At 39.6% G+C, this 16,847-nt stretch overlaps 1 protein-coding gene across 19 annotated transcripts in view; it reads right to left on the bottom strand.

Annotated features, from left to right (window-relative positions):
* Positions 1–16,847, bottom strand: part of VMA21 (vacuolar ATPase assembly factor VMA21) — a 75,454-nt gene that overhangs the window by 54,855 nt on the left and 3,752 nt on the right. For 4 of the 19 annotated variants that reach the window (XM_077888885.1, XM_077888883.1, XM_077888886.1 and 1 more), the window contains 2 exons: positions 14,986–15,095; positions 10,565–14,416 (listed from right to left, as the gene is read on the bottom strand). The exons of the other annotated variants lie outside the window; for them this stretch is intronic. In XM_077888885.1, coding sequence (XP_077745011.1) covers positions 14,274–14,416; positions 14,986–15,095 — 253 coding nt within the window. In that variant the 3' untranslated portion in view covers positions 10,565–14,273. Of the gene's footprint in view, positions 1–10,564; positions 14,417–14,985; positions 15,096–16,847 lie in introns of those variants that run through there. 19 annotated transcript variants of the gene reach the window in all.

A 16,847-nucleotide genomic window follows, 5' to 3' on the forward strand; every position in this document is an offset into this window, starting at 1 on the left:
GTGACTGACAAAATACAAAAACTTAAGAGAGCTAGAGCTGCAAAAACTTTAGAAATCATCCTAGCCATTCCTCTTACTTTATAGAAGACACTGAGATTCAGAAAGGGAAGTGACTTGCTTAAGACATGTTTAGTGGCAAGAAGAAACCAGAACTCAGACCTTCTGTCTCCTTGACCAATATGCTTCCCCCAAAATGGGCATTCTTGGTTTATATGTTTACTTTAGAGACTTTAGAGTCTACATAAACGTTTCTTATTTCTGGAAATGGGAAGCAGCCAAGTGAACAAGATGGCTTTTAAAAAACATTTGAAAAGTTGGTCAGGTTTTTAATCTTTATTAAAATATTTATTATAAAGATGTGCTTGAACACTTCACCAAGTAAGATATACAAATAGAAAAGAAATACATAAAAAGCTCAAAATCACATGTCATCAGGGAACTGCAAATGAAAGCAATGAGACACAACCTATGCACCCAGTAGAATGGCCCGAATCCCAAACACTGACCACACCAAGTGCTGGCGAGGATGGGGAACAAGAGGAACCACCGATGGGGACACTGGTGGGAAGGCAAGATGGTGTGGCCACATCAAAAGACAGTTTGGTGGTTTCTTACCAAACTAAGCAAACTCTTAACGTGCCATATGGCAATTGTACTCCTTGGTATTTACCTGAACGAGCTGAGAACTTCTGTCACTCAAAACCTGCACATGGATATTTATAGCAGTTTTATTCATAACTGCTAGAACTTGGAAGCAATATGTGAATGGACAAACCATGGTATATCCAGCCAATGGAATGTTATTTAGCATTTTTAAAAATGAGCTATCCCTCTAAACCCACTTTGTTGAGTTTTTCTCATAAATGGATATCGTACTTTGTCAACATAATAAAGGCCATATATGAAAAACATACAGCTAACATCATACTCAATGGTGAAAAACTGAGAGCTTTTCCTCTACCATCAGGTACAAGACATGGATGTTCACTCTCACAACATTTATCCAACATACTAATTGAAGTCCTAGCTTCAGACAAGAAAAAGAAATAAAAGGTACCATTTGTAAGGAAGAAGTAAAATTTTCACTATTTGCAGATAACATGATACCATATACAGAAAAGACTGCACCAGAAACTACTGGAACTGAGAAAGAATTCAGTAAAGTCACAGGACACAAAATTAATATACAGAAATCTGTTACACTTCTATACACTAATAATAAAGTAGCAGAAAGAGAAATTAAGAAAAAATCTCCTTTGTAACTACACTAAAAACAATAAAACACCTAGGAAGAAACTTAAGCAAGGAGGTGAAAGACCTATACTCCAAAAACTATAAAACACTGATGAAAGAAATTGAAGATGACATAAACAAATGGAAAGATATTCTATGCTCATGGATTGGAAGAACAAATATTGTTAAAATGTCCATACTAAACAAAGAATCTACAGATTCAGGGCAATCAAAATACCAGCATTTTTCACACAACTATCAAAATACCAGCATTTTTCACACAACTAAAACAAATAATACAAAAATTTGTATGTAACCACAAAAGACCCCAAATAGCCAAAGCAATCTTGAGAAAGAAGAACAAGGCTGGAGGCATCACAATCCCAGATTTCAAGATATGCCACAAAGCTGTAGTAATCAAAGCAATATGGTACTGGCACAAAAAGAGACATAAAGACCAATGGAATAGAATAGATCCATGGAACAGAAATGCACCCATGGTCAATTAATCCATGACAAAGGAGGCAAGAATATACCATGGGAAAAGACAATCTCTTCAACAAATCATCTTGGGAAAACTGTGAAAGATGAAACTGGACCACTTTATTATACCATACACAAAAATAAACTTGAAATGGATTAAAGACCTAAATTTGAGACCTGAAACCACAAAACTCCTAGAAGACAACATAGGCAGTAATCTCTTTGACATCAGCTGTAACAACATTTTCTAGATAGGTCTCCTCAGGCAAGGGAAACAAAACATTATATGGTCTCTATCATTTGGGGAATATAAAAAATAGTGAAAGGGAATAAAGGGGAAAGGAGAGAAAATGAGTGGGAAATATCAGAGAGGGAGACAGAACAGGAGAGACTCCTAACTCTGGGAAACGAACAAGGGGTGGTGGAAAGGGAGGTGGGCAGGAGGTGGGGGTGACTGGTGACAGGCACTGAGGGGGACACTTGGTGGGATGAGCACTGGGTGTTATGCTATATGTTGGCAAACTGAACTCCAATAAAAAAAATGAAAGGAATAAAAAAATTTTTTTTTAAAAGGGAAATAAAACAAAACTATACTACTGGGACTACACCAAAATATAAAGCCTATGCACAATGAAGGAAACCATCAACACAACAAAAAGGCAACCTAGAAAATGGGAGAAGATATTTGCAAATGACATATGTGATTAACGGTTAGTATCCAAAATATATAAATAACTTATACAACTCAACACCAAAAAAGAAATAATCCAATTAAAAAATGAGCAGAGGATCTGAATAGACATTTTTTCCTCAGTGGATATACAGATGGCCAACAGACATATGAAAAGTTGTTCAACATCACTAATCATCAGGGAAATGCAAATGAAAACCACCATGAGATATCACTTCACACCTGTCAGAATGGCTAAAATCATAAATACAAGAAATAACAAGTGTTGGCGAGGATGTGGAGAAAAAGGAACCCTCATGCACTGTTGCTAGGAATGCAAATTGGTGCAGCCACTGTGGAAACAGTATGGAGTTTCTTTAAAATATGAAATATAGAACTACCATATAATCTAGTAATTCCACCACTGGGTATTGACCCAAAGAAGACAAAAACATGAATTCAAAAAAGATATATGCACCTCTCTTTTTATTGTAGCATTATTTACAATAGCCAAGATACAGAAGCAGCCCAAGTGTCCAACCCATAGAGGAATGAATAAAGAAGATGTGGTATACACATGCACACTGGAATATGACTCAGTCATAAAAAAGAATGAGATCTTGCCATTTCCAACAACATGGATGGACCTAGAGGGTATTAAGTTAAAGGAAATAAGTCAGGTGGAGAAAAATACCATATGATTTCACTCATGTGTGGAATTTAAGAAACAAAACAAATGAACAAAGAAAAAAAGAAACAAACAAAAAACCCTTAAATACAGAGAAGAAATAGGTGGTTGCCGGAGGGGAGTAGGTGAGAGGATGGGTAAAATAGAGAAGAGGATGAAAAGGACACTTATCATAATAAGCACTGAGAAATGTATAAAATTGTTGAATCCTATTGTACACCTGAAACTAATATAACATTGTATGCTAATTATATTGCAATAAAAATTAAATAAATAAATAAAATATTTCTGTTATAATAAAATCTCATAAAACGTTACAAAATTTTGCAAATAAATTTTTTTAAATGAGCTACCAAGCCATGAAAGGACATTTCAATGCATATTAAGTGAAAGAAGTCAATCTGAAAATGCTACATGCTCTATGATTCCAGCTCTGTGTTATTCTTGAAAAGGCAAAACTATGGAGACAGTAAAAAGATCAGTGGTTGCCAGGGGTTGGGGTGGAGGAAGGATGAATATGTAGAGTACAGAAGTGGTTTTAAGACAGTGAGACTATTCTGTATGATACTGCAATGGTGGATACCTGTCATTATACTTTTGTCCAAACCCATGGAATGCATTCCACCAGGAGTGAACCCAAATGTAAACTATGGGCTTTGGGTGATGATGATGTGTCAGTGTAGGTTCATTGATTATAATGAATGGTTTCAATGTACTATAGTTTTCATTTAGGAACTTTTACAACTCACAGATTTTGGAATAAGAAGTTCGAAACACACATCGAGCCAGTTTGCAAGGTATATACAGTCTGACAGAGTGTCAGAAAACCCAGTAAAAATTCTTTAGAACATGAAAGATAATGACTTTACACCAAAGAAGTTGAAGCTTAATGCAGAGAGAAGAACTCTTTAAGCACCAAAACCCCCACTGCATATTCATAATGAAATAATTAAATATTCAAAATACCGATACTTATTTTGTTAAAGGAATTACGTGCATTTTAACATGTGATCAGAGTTCAAGAAGTTTGCTCCTTGAGATTACTGTGACACTTAAGTCATCTATTGTTTCTGTTTAGAGGGATCCTGCTCAAATGATCACCCCATTGACTGGGCTAAATCTCCTGGACTGGAGATCATCATGAAGTTATCCAAAGGTTATTAAAAGTAAGAAACGGATTGGTAGTAGTAGTAGTAGTAGTAGTAGTAGTAGTAGTAGTAAAATCAAAGCTAAATGAAACAGATAACAACATAAAATTCATCACTTGTTGTTATAGAACTGCTACAAATTAAGACCCACTGTATTAACATAAAGAACACACATCTTCTAGAAAGAAAGCTATATCTATTTCTGATAGATGAAGAACCATGTGTTCGAATGTTATAAAATATGAATAATGTGCATTCGGTAGAAAACACTGTGTTAAGGGCAGATATGGGGTCGAAGTCTGGAGGTTTCCCTGCCACTAGTGTGGGGTGAGCAGGCCTGCCTCTGTCCCCGCAATGCACTCCCTCTCCATTGCAGGCCTAGCTGCCTCAGGGACTCAAGGAAACAGAAAGCGTATGTTAATGTCAAACTCGATAGAAAGAATTCTATAAAGGGATATAATATGGAAGGACATTCATTCACTCAACACATGCACGGGGATACCTATTCTGTGGCAGGCACAGGACACCAGGCATACAGTGTGTGAGTAAAATTGGTCGATATGATGCTTACCTGCATGGAAATGCATGGACCACTAGTGCTTACCCAGGCAGAAATGGGGGTGGGGGTCAGGCCCGTTGAGAACCAAATTGTGAAGCTCCCCCCTGGAACTCTCTTAAGCACACCACTGGGCTCTTGGTGTTTTGAGAAGCTGGTGACCTATCCAAGGAACTGCAGTCATGGGGTTCCAGCTAGAAGTTAGAAATCCAAAATCAAGGCATGGACACAGCCGTGCTCCCTCCAGAGGCTCTAGGGGTGGATCCTCCCCTGTCTCTTCCAGCTTCTGCGGGCCCCAGGCTTCTTTGGCTTGTGGCCACATCACTCCGGTCTCTGCCTCTGTCTTCATGGGGCATTCTCCTATGTGTGGGTCTGTTTCAAACTCCCTCTTATAAGGATACATGTGATTGCATTTAGGTTATGAGGGATTATCAAAGATTATCTACCAAGATTACCCAGGTAAACTCCTCCTTTCAAGATCCTTAATTTAATCACATCTTTCTCCATATAAGGTGATATCCACCCTTGACATAGAAGGTAATATTCACAGGATCTGGAAATTGGTGAGTATACCTTGGGAGTGCTATTTTTATCTTAGTCTCCCACAAAACCCTTGTGATAATATTGAGCCCACCAGATAATCCAGGATAATCTCCCTCCTGTAAAGTCGGCCAAATAGCAACCTTCACTCTATCTGCACCTTCACTTCCTTTTTCACAGGTTCCAAGGATTAAGATGTGATCATCTTTGGGGAGTCAATCATCTGCCTAGAAGACTATATAATATTACATTATGGGACTGAACTGTGTCCCCTTCCCCTCAATTCCTATGTTGAAGTCCTAACACCCAGTACTTCAGAACGTGATGGTATTTGGAGATTAAGTCTTTAAAAAGGTAGTAAGTTAAAATGAGGTTATTAGGGGGCACCTGAGTGGCTCAGTCGGCTAAGCGTCTGCCTTTGGCTCAGGTCATGATCCCAGGATCCTGGGATGGAGCCCTGCATCAGGCTCCCTGTTCAGTGGGGAGTCTGCTCCTTCCTCTCCCTGTCCTTCTGCCCCTCTGCCCGGCTTGTGCTCTTTTTCTCTCTTTCAAATAAATAAATAAAATTTTTTAAAAATAAAATAAAATGTGGTTATGAGGTGAACTCTAATCCAGTATGACCCATGTACTTATAAGAAAAGATTAGGACACAGGCATACAGAGGGAAGAGCATGTGAAGACACAGGGAGAAGATGGTCACCTACAACTGAAGGTTATTCAGAAGGAACCAACCCTGCCAACACCTGGATGTTTGGACTTCTGGCCCCCAGAAGAACTATGCAACAATATGTTTCTGTTGTTTAAGCCACACAGTCTGTGGTACTTGGTTATGGAGGCCTGAGCAAACTCATGTAGTAATCTAATCCAGAGAGCTACTATCCCATCACATTCACAGGTTCCATCCATAGCCAAGAGGCGGACAGGATACAAGGCGAGTACACCACGCAGTGGGACCCTGGGGGGGCACCTTAGAATTCGGCCTACCACACACGGCAATTCCCACCAGACCCTTCTACCAAGTCAGTTGGAAAAATTGGTTTAACTCTCTTGCTTATCCTATTTTAATGGGCTTTCCATCCGTTTATTGTTCATCTTTCAATCCCAATTCTAGTTGATCTGAGATGGGTCAGGAGGGAGGACTGAGCAAAGAGTGGAAGCAGAGGACTGAATTTCTAAGTAGAAGCAGCAGATATACTAGGTGAGGGGCACCTGGGTAGCTCAGTTGGTTAAGCATCTGACTCTTGATCTCAGCTCAAGTCCTGATCTCAGAGTTGTGAGCTCAAGCTCCACGTTGGGCTCCACACCACTGCTTTAAAAAAGAAAAGAAATACTGGGGGCAGGGGAAAGCATGGTGCCCTCAACCTGTTCTACATCCAATTTTTTTAAAGATTTTATTCATTTATTCATGAAAGACACACAGAGAGAGAGGCAGAGACACAGGCAGAGGGAGAAGCAGGCTTCACGCAGGGAGCCTGATGTGGGACTCGATCCCGGGTCTCCAGGATCACACCCTGGGCCGAAGGCTGCACTAAACCGCTGAGCCACCCGGGCTGCCTGATACATCCAATTTTTAAGAAAGAAATGGAATGAAGAAATGTAAGTAGACTCCACTTCTCACAGCTCTCAAACATTTTCATTTTCTATTGTGAATATTTTTAAAGCAATAACATCAGGCCATGAAATATACGCTTTTCTTTAAAACATGTATTTCAGGCAGCCCGGATGGCTCAGCGGTTTAGCGCCGCCTTCAGCCCAGGGCCTTATCCTGGAGGCCCAGGATCGAGTCCCACATCAGGCTCCCTACATCGAGCCTGCTTCTCTCTCTCTCTCTCTCCATGTCTCATGAATAAATAAATAAGATCTTTAAAAAAATAAAACATGTATTTCTTTTGTTTTTTGGGTTTTTTTTAAAGATCTTATTTATTTATTCATGAGAGACAGAGAGAGAGGCAGAGACATAGGCAGAGGGAGAAGCAGGCTCCCTGCGGGGAGCCCAATGTGGGACTCAATCCCAGGACCCCAGGATCACGCCCTGAGCCAAAGGCAGAAGTTCAACCACTGAGCCCCCCAGGTGCCCCTAAAACATGTCTTTCTATAGCTACATATAGCTGAGAAAAATCAGATTATTTCTACTGAAACTTTTTTCTGTTTTTGTATATGTTAACGGGCCAGAGGTAAATTTGATGACATTGCTGAAAATCACAGAATCACACAGCAGAGCACTGGCAAGTATTCGTAGACCCAGGTGCCAGGCTGCCTCTTTACCAGTATTGTCTATGGGACATGTGTTAAGTGGGACTCTAGCTGAATGACTGCAATCGCTATGTTCTATGAAAGCTGGTTAAACAGGAAAACCCCATGTGCCATAGCCACAAAGAGCGTATCCAGCTGCACTGCTGCTTTGCCTGTATGCAGGCATAAAGCATGCCACCCTTGTGTTCCCGTGTTTATAAAGAACCATAGATGCAGTGGGGAGGGGTGGCAGTGGGGAGGGGTTGAGAGAAGGGATGTGTTAGGGCTTCAGAGCAGAGTGCTCTTTCCTGCGAACAGGAAGCCACAGAGATGGGAAAAAAGACTGATGACAATCCAACTGTTTCGGTTTTCTTCCTGAGGCAGAACTGACAAAATTTGGTACAGAGGGACCATGTTGGTATCTTGCCACTTACTAGGAGCCCAGCCCTCATGCAGCTGTAAGGTCCTTCGGAGCATGGCCCTGCACCAGGTCCTGCCCTGTCCTGACACTGACATTGGTTCCACGCTCCAAAGTGCATGACTCCCCTCCCTCTATTCATATCTATGTCTATATCCCTGTCCACATCCATCTCCATCCATATCTACATATGTGTACATAGTGCATACTGCCATTTTCATTTGCCAAATCTGTTGAGCCCTGCAGCGAACATGTTGGGAGCCTCACCAGCATCAAACCCCTTCCTCAGTGGTGGTCACTGAGTGGCCTAAGTTAACCAAGTGAATGATTCAGGACTGGGCACTTGTCCAGGCATAAATGGACCAATGCTTGGCATTGCCTGGCCAAAGTGATTATTTCACAGGTGGGAATGTAACCGGAGTTAGTTCAGAGTGAAGCCCAAGGGGTATGATCAGTGACAGGAAGACTATGTGTGGTGTAGATGAAACCCCAGAATGGCTGCAGCCATTTAGTCATCACAAGGCCAGAAAGCCTGAGGTTGTTGCCAACACACTGAGGAGAGAGAATCACAGATAAATGGGGTGGGAAGTCTACACTGTGCAAATGGATTGACCCCATCTCTTGCCTCTCCCATTGTTTAAGTCAGTTGGAACTGTGGTTTCTTACTTCCAGTTGGCCAAGAGCATTCTTACTAGTAAGTGCTAGGCACTGGGGATTCAGCGGTGACAGTGCTGAGCATACAGCATAGTGGAGGGAGGTAAACAAACAGGACAATTTCATCCAGTATTATGTATTGTGAGAGGCCTTTCTGGAGAGGCAATATGAGAGTTGATACCCAAAGGGTAAGAAAGAGCTGGCCCTGGGAGGATCTGGGGGGGGGAGGGTCCCGGGCAAAGAGAATAGCCAGTGTAAAGCTGTGAGGTGGGAGTGAGCATGGGCAAAACAGCAAGGTGTACAGGAAATGAAGTGGGAAGCTCTAAGTAGTGACAGGTAAAATATTTGGAGGCAGGGGAATCATACTATGCATAGAGCAGATATGCCTGGGAAACTATTTCCAGTCTTCTCCATTAATTCCCTTACTTTTGAAACCAGATTCTCTTAAATGCCTGTGCTGTTTTTTCCCCTCTTTTCAAAGACAACAGTTAAGAATTCCAAATAAGAGGAAGGCATCAGAGATGCAGCAGTGGCCACTTCTTAATATGTCTAAGCTGTTTCTAAGAGGACTGTCCCCCCTACCAGTTTTCATGGAATTCCTTAACAGCACGTCAAGGTGATGGTCAGGGACCCAAGAAAGCTCTCCTGATTTTAAGCTGAGTTTTCAATACATAGCATTTTGTAGGACTCTACCTTTGCTTATTAAAGTACCTATTTCGGGGCTGCTTTGTACAAACATCTTCAAGTCTAGCATTAAAAACATACACTGACAGTTCCCAATTTCCAGCAGCAATTCTCAAAACTGGCTTTGTCAGATATGGCCTGGTACAGACATGTATTTCCAGGCCCCACCCCCAGAGGTTCTGACTCAGTAGGTTTGGGCAGTAAATCATAGGTGATTCCAGTGGTTTCTGCAATGCCATTACATGTGTCCTGAGTTCCCTGGACATCTTATAGTCTGTACTTTTGTATGTAAATATGACTGTATATAATCTGTATATTTTGATACTGAGATGACTCCAATCTTTTTTACAAGTGGATGTTATTTACTGAGAACTAGCTAGAGCCCTTAGAAGCACAGAAAGGAACTGGGAGTATAATCAAAAGGTGGTTTGGAGGACCATGGACAAAGGCCAACTGGCACAAGGAAGGGGTGGCCTGCTAGACAGGGCTAGGAAGTAACTACCTCCATATTTAATTGGTCACAAGTATTACTCCGTTAGCAGTATTCGAAGCCCATTCACTCCCAAAATAATTTCCTTTAAAAAGCCACAGGCCAGGGATCCCCGGGTGGCTTAGCGGTTTAGTGCCTGCCTTCGGCCCAGGACGTGATCCTGGAGTCCCGGGATCGAATCCCACATCGGGCTCCCTGTGTGGAGCCTCCTTCTCCCTCTGCTTCTGTGTGTGTGTGTGTGTGTGTGTGTCTCATGAATAAATAAATAAAATCTTTTAAAAAAAGCCACAGGAGGGGATCCCTGGGTGGCGCGGCGGTTTGGCGCCTGCCTTTGGCCCAGGGTGTGATCCTGGAGACCCTGGATCGAATCCCACGTCAGGCTCCTGGTGCATGGAGCCTGCTTCTCCCTCTGCCTGTGTCTCTGCCTCTCTCTCTCTCTTTCTCTGTGTGACTACCATAAATAAATAAAAAATTAAAAAAAAAAAAAGCCACAGGGTAAGATGCTGCTTTCTTACCACCCCCCGCCCTCCTCCCTGTTTCCTGCCACACCACTTCTGATGGGCCTACCAGATGGGGTATAACCAGGCCTTCCTGTCTCAGTACCCCTCAGGGCCCCCCCACCAGTTTGAGCATCTCTGGTCTACAATTACTGCATAAAAGCTTGTCCTTGACAACTCCATTTTATATGATATAAACAGAGGTAAACACGTATTAAAAAAACAAAGATATTAATAAATTTACTATTCATTGAATGAGGACACACCGAAGTGGCATTATGAACACTTTTTTAATGACAACAGATGGTAAATTCATACAAATTACAGGCTAGAATATAACGGATACAAAATCCATCCGGGTAACAGTTAGAAAAGTATCACTTACAAAAGTAAATCTGATTCAAGTGGCTAAAGAACTCAAGCCCCCCTTTTTGATAATTACACACAGCTTTCAAAATAGCGCATCTAAACCCTGCCCCTAGTCAGGGCACTATTCAAAGACTACAGCATACTCAATGACTCTACTGAGTTGAAGATTCTAACATCTTCAGCAAGGATGTCTGGAGACATCTCGTAACAGGTTCACTATGCAAAACTCAAACAAGAATATGTGAACGTTCTTTGCAAACTGTAAGGTGCTGTGCAGATGTTGTTAGCTATTGCTATTATTACTGTTCAGTGAGATTTCACTGAACTTGAGAAAAAGGAAGACTAGTCCGTGTAACTGACAAATATGGCTGATAGAACACCTTAAAAGGAATGCAGATACTACTCTCAAGTACGTGTAGTCATGAAACAGGAAAGAAAGTGTGGCCAGGAGCGATGGTAGTTGAGGAATCCCAGACTATTTTCATCAATAGATAAAGGATTCAACTATTCATAAATTACATGTAATAGTTATGGTTAGATTCCCGAAGTCCCTGAAAATAATTTATTTTCTCAGGTGACCCTTTCCCTTCTGCAAAAAGAAAAAGGAAATCTTGCCAAGTTATCATCGTGTTGCTTCAGCCCAGCTCTTGCAAAATTTATCTTACATGTAAGAGTAGTATGAACTAATTAAAGTTGTACTACTCTGTTGGAGGACACAGATCGCTTGACTGCAGAGAAAATCTGCTGCTGACCTCAGACAAGTGACAAATTCTGTGCCACTGTTGAACCATTTATAACGTGGACCCAACAATGGTCTACAACTCGATCATAAATAAAACAATAAACATGAACTTGTCTAGAGATGAGAAATACACACTAGATATTTAAATCCTGCATTTCATGTACCTTTGGCCAGCATCTTTGCCTGGGTACACCTTATTTAACTGTTTTTACTGGTCTTCTTGGGTGCTCTAGCTGTATTTTAAAAATTTATCTGAAAATGGCAGATAAATATCAAGGCAATCAGTTGACTCTTTTGACAAAGGGGATGAGATTTTTCTGATGAAAATAGTCGAATTATTATAATGTATATGTTCGATTTCCATCCTTTTTTAAAGATATTTAGGCTCCTTCAGTAACAACTCAAAGTTGAATTCTGCTGTTACACGTAAAACAGTATCTATCCACTTGAAGAGATAATGATATCAGATGCATTCTATAACACATTTAACTTTCTAGCACAATGGGGAAGAAGAGATTATATTCTGGGGGGCAAAATAGGAGGCAAGGTGAGGAAGGTAGTGTCTTTATCAGTAGCCTGTGCTAACACTTCAAGTCACGCTTCCTAACTGAGGTTATTCTTGCAATCCATTTTCAAACAACAGTGAACATATTCCTAGCTTAGAACACGTATAAGGGCTCAATTGTAAGTTTCCTTTCTATACATCCTGAAGTATGTACATTGAGCACAAGGAAATCAGTGAGACATCTTGAAAAATAAATCTAAATGTCAAATACCGTACATCATCTCAAGAGCAGCAGAATACTGCGTTAACAGTTAAAACTCCAGGAAAAATGAACTGGTTTGAAGACAAGCCCTATATTATAACAATCCTAAATATCAACCTTAGCATCCAATTCTAACTTTCAAACACTTGGGACTTTTTCCAAGAGGAAATTACAACTGCTTTTGCATGAATCCCTGTTTACTTGCAGAAAAACACCCAACCCATAATATTTTCTATTCAGCAAATGTCTGAAATCAAACAAAATAATCTACCGTTGGACATTCATATTTTACAAACAGCATGAGATCCGAAAAGTACAAAACCTTGGCATTACAGAAAAGCAATTAGGTGGAGAACAATTCTAAGTATGACAAGGCATCTAAAGGGATGACCATTTAGAAATTCACCACATAGTATCCCAGACTCAAACAAGGGTCTTCTACAATTTTATATTAAATTTGTTCAATTTTATACTCAAACTGTAGTCTTTAAGAAAACACTTTACATTTAGAGTAACTGCTTAAAGACATTTCAAACTGTAGACAATATTCAACCATAAGCAAAAATAAATAGTCCTACGATAATCATCTTTCACTTTTTCTCAAAAATTAAACACAAAAGCCTACTTAGCCTTTATGCCTAACCATCTCCGTCTTCCTTTAGTCCAGTTGCACAACAAAAAAAGGTGAACAAACAAATCAGTAATGGCTAAAATAGCCAGGGTCGCTGTATTAAGAATTACCAGTAACAGGAAATTGGAACAATGAGATATCTATCTAGTAAGAAGAGTAAAGGTAGAATGTGCTTTTTCAAGAAATTGGCCAAAAAGCACTCATCCGGGGAAAAAAATGCAAATAGCCGTGAGGTAACAAAGGCAGATTTTGAACTAAAACCAAACGTTCGGTGTATTGAACTAGCATTAGGAAATGCACATGGGATGTCAAACAAAATAGTGCTTATCTCCAGGCGGCAACAACACAGGGAATTTAAATTCTCTTCCTGTTTCAATACACATTTTTCCAACTGTGTTTTTAGACTACATACAAGTAGTATCAAGCAGCTGTAAAGAACAGACTAAGGATGCTGAAGTAAACCATAGGGTCTTTTTCTATCAGATAGGACCTCAAGAGGATGTAACTATAGATATCTGGGACATAACAGCTTTGATTAAAAAAAGACTTGACTAGCAATCCCAAGAATACTTACTGGATGATGATCAAAATAATCTTTCAGGATTGTTTATGCTTCCTACATATGTGAAAATGGACACATTCAATTGTAAATTCCTATCACAGACATTATTAAAAAGGCGGGAAAATAAATTGAAAGGGAGCTGACAAAAACCCTGTGATTAAAGCAAAACTTCATTGCTGAATGATAGAGCACAGCAGATCATTAAAAAGTTAGCCTAAAAGCACAGGGTAGCCTGCAAAAGCTGAGTGCCCAGGTAGCTATCTCTTTGCTTTGCTACCTAAGATACTTCAATAAACCAGTCCTTCGACATGAATAGGCGTGATTTGGCCTAGTCTTCCCATGAAATAATGTAATGAAAGATTCCTATGGACTAGGGATTACACTTTACGCAAAATTTCTCAGTGACATTCAGATGAAGTCCAAAATCCACAATTCAAGCAATTTTGCACAGGAATTTACAACCTAAAATCCAACAAACCAGGACTTTTGTGATAGTAAGGAAGAGTGTTTCAGCAAAAAAAAAAAAATAGTTTAGATTTCTTTCCTTCACTGTGTGCATCTTCACATATCCAGAGAAGTAAGCCTTAAAACCAACCAAAAGAGAAAAATACTGTAAAACATTTCTGGTGGTGAGATAATCAAATTTTTCCCAGAACATGTAACTAAATTAACATACTTGTTAGTGACCAACTTAACTTTTCCAAATTTTCATTGGCAAATGAGAGGCTCATACAGTTAAAACTGATGATACAAATCATTGGATTAGAAGGACCAAAATTTACACTAGTCAAATGTGACTCCTTCAGATTGATTTTAACATGTTCTCAACTTTATTGAAATCATCAATATCCGAGACACATTTACCATTTTTAAAAATCAATTTAATGCTATCAAAAGGTGATGTTCAACTTAATCCTGTTTGCCTTCACGCCACTGTCGTGAGCCTTCATTCCAGGCCACATAAACAAAGAGGGCCAACACCACGTGGACGGCGACCACCGCAACAATAGCAGCATAAAAATAGCTGTCCCTATTGGACATCCCAAAGGCGCCTATCAAGAGAAAAAAAGTTTCCATTTTATTCCAAAATTTATCAAAGTGCAAAAAACAAAGCATACTAGTTTTTCTTAGCTACATATTTATTTAACATCAGGCAATTAAAAAGTAATACTTCGGGTGGTGATAAATCAAGAATTCGTTTAAAGATCTGAACACCTTCTATGCACAAAGAACATTATTCTGAGTGAAAACTATAATTATCACTTAAGGACTTTGACATAAAAAGGAGGACTTTATTTTCTTTTTCTACTAATGTCTGCCACCAAAGGTACATTCCCCCAAATTCCTCCTCCCACGTCAGCCAGTAAAAGAAAGGACCTGCAAGCTATTTCACAGAAAACCATCAACAAATACACTGTCACGCTAAAATAACTCAGTGATGAACAAGTTAATTTCATGAAAGAAGATTCATTTGAACAACATGATTTTTGAGAAGCAAAACAGAAACAGATGGAAGAAGCAAATTAAGAATATCCAGCTTACAGATTAAAAGAGATCATAAAAACACAGAATCTTAAATATACTAAGAGGAAAAATGTCTTGTTTTTTCATCTAAGATTACCTTCAAAAACATAAGACTTAGTCGTGAAATATAACCCAATAGGTACAGTGATCATTAAAGCTGTGAAGAACAGGAGCGTCTTCAGGGTAGATGCTAATGAACTTTCATTTCTGGAATAAAGTAAACAAAGAGAAAATCAGAACCTGTACAACCATATCCAATTGTTTTTGTGTCCATAAACACTATAAATATCCACAGAGAAGATGCTGGAGACCCTGCCTCTGCCTTGGAAGCAGTGGCCAGAGGAAGAAGAGTAGAGTCAGGGACTCAAAACTGAAAGATCCTAAAGACCCAAAGAACACCCAAGAGACTATGATTCAGATCCAGTGTGAGAGGAAGTATCAAAGTATGAAAGTGGTTTGTAGTCTCCAAAGTGCTACGCAAGTGTACCCTGATTACAGAATTTATAATGGAGGTAGCAAAGGAGATGGACAGAAAACAATTAATGCATGTTCCTTCACAAAGCATCCTCTCAAGTGCTAGCTGGATACAGTACACACAAGGTATGAAAATCTCCAAAAAAAAGCAGCCTAGAACAATTTGGATGCAGCTGAAGGAAACTTACTTTAATTTCTTTGAATTAAACAGCTATAAGTGCAACTTAGATGGTCTTCACGTAACATGGATGCATTAAAAATTTATGTCAAAACACCTTCTATTCAGTAAATTCTATTTGTCCAGAGATTATTTTAAAATCAAGGAAATATTCCAACGGAGAAAAGTTTTGCTTCAGAATACAATAAAACTATTCTGAAGAATGCAATCACACTTTTCAAATTACATAAAGAAAAACAAGGCTTATACTCTGCTACTTAAAAACATGAATACGAAGATTAACATAAAAAAAGAAAAAAAGTCTTCATGTTCTGTCTCCTAACTCTGGGAAACGAATTAGGGGTGGTGGAAGGGGAGGAGGGCGGGGGGAGGTGAATGGGTGACAGGCACTGAGGGGGGCACTTGACGGGATGAGCACTGGATGTTATTCTGTATGTTGGCAAATTGAACACCAATAAAAAATAAATTTAGTATTAAAAAAAAAAGAAAAGAAAAGAAAAAAAGACAGACGCCTGGGTGGCTCAGTGGTTGAGCGTCTGCCTTCGGCTCAGGTCATGATCCCAGAGTCCAGGGACGGAGTCCCGCATCAGGCTCCCCGCAGGAAGCCTGCTTCTCCCTCTGCCTGTGTCTCTGCCTCTCTCTCTGGGTCTCTCATGAATAAATAAATAAAATCTTTTTAAAAAGATTAACATAAAAGCACAAACAAAATTGGATACAATAAAATGTCCATAATTTTAAAAAAAATTCACAATTAATGTATATCAATATATGGACCCATTAAAAAGAATCCTGACCATTACTCACAAACTAATCATGTGACAAATGAACAAGACAAACTATATCATATTATGTTTATCAGGGGTCTGCAAAATAAGGCCTAAGGGCCCAATGCCTATTTCTATAAATAAAGTTTAAATGGAACACAGGCATACCCATTTGTTTATGTATCATCTAAGATAGCTTTGGAGCTACAAAGGACAAGCTGAGTAACCGTGCCAAACTGTATGGCTCTCAAGATCTAAAATATTTACTCCCTGGCCCTTACAGAAAAACTTCACCAACCACTGACATATGCCATTTCAATCATGTTAAAAGTGTGTGCATATAAAAAAGGACTCCAGATCAATATACAAAAATAACTTCCCCATTTTCAAAATGTTCCTTAATGTTGTTTCACTGACTTTTCAAAAAGTAAATCTACTCCAGCACTTGTCCCTTACACTGTCACAGATGAGCAGCCCTATGGAAAGTGAAGCAGTAGTAGGTTTCCAGAAACCCTGGACACATCTGTACCTCATACATACCAC

This window comes from Canis aureus, chromosome X (assembly GCF_053574225.1).
Source record: "Canis aureus isolate CA01 chromosome X, VMU_Caureus_v.1.0, whole genome shotgun sequence".
Lineage (NCBI taxonomy): Eukaryota > Metazoa > Chordata > Mammalia > Carnivora > Canidae > Canis > Canis aureus.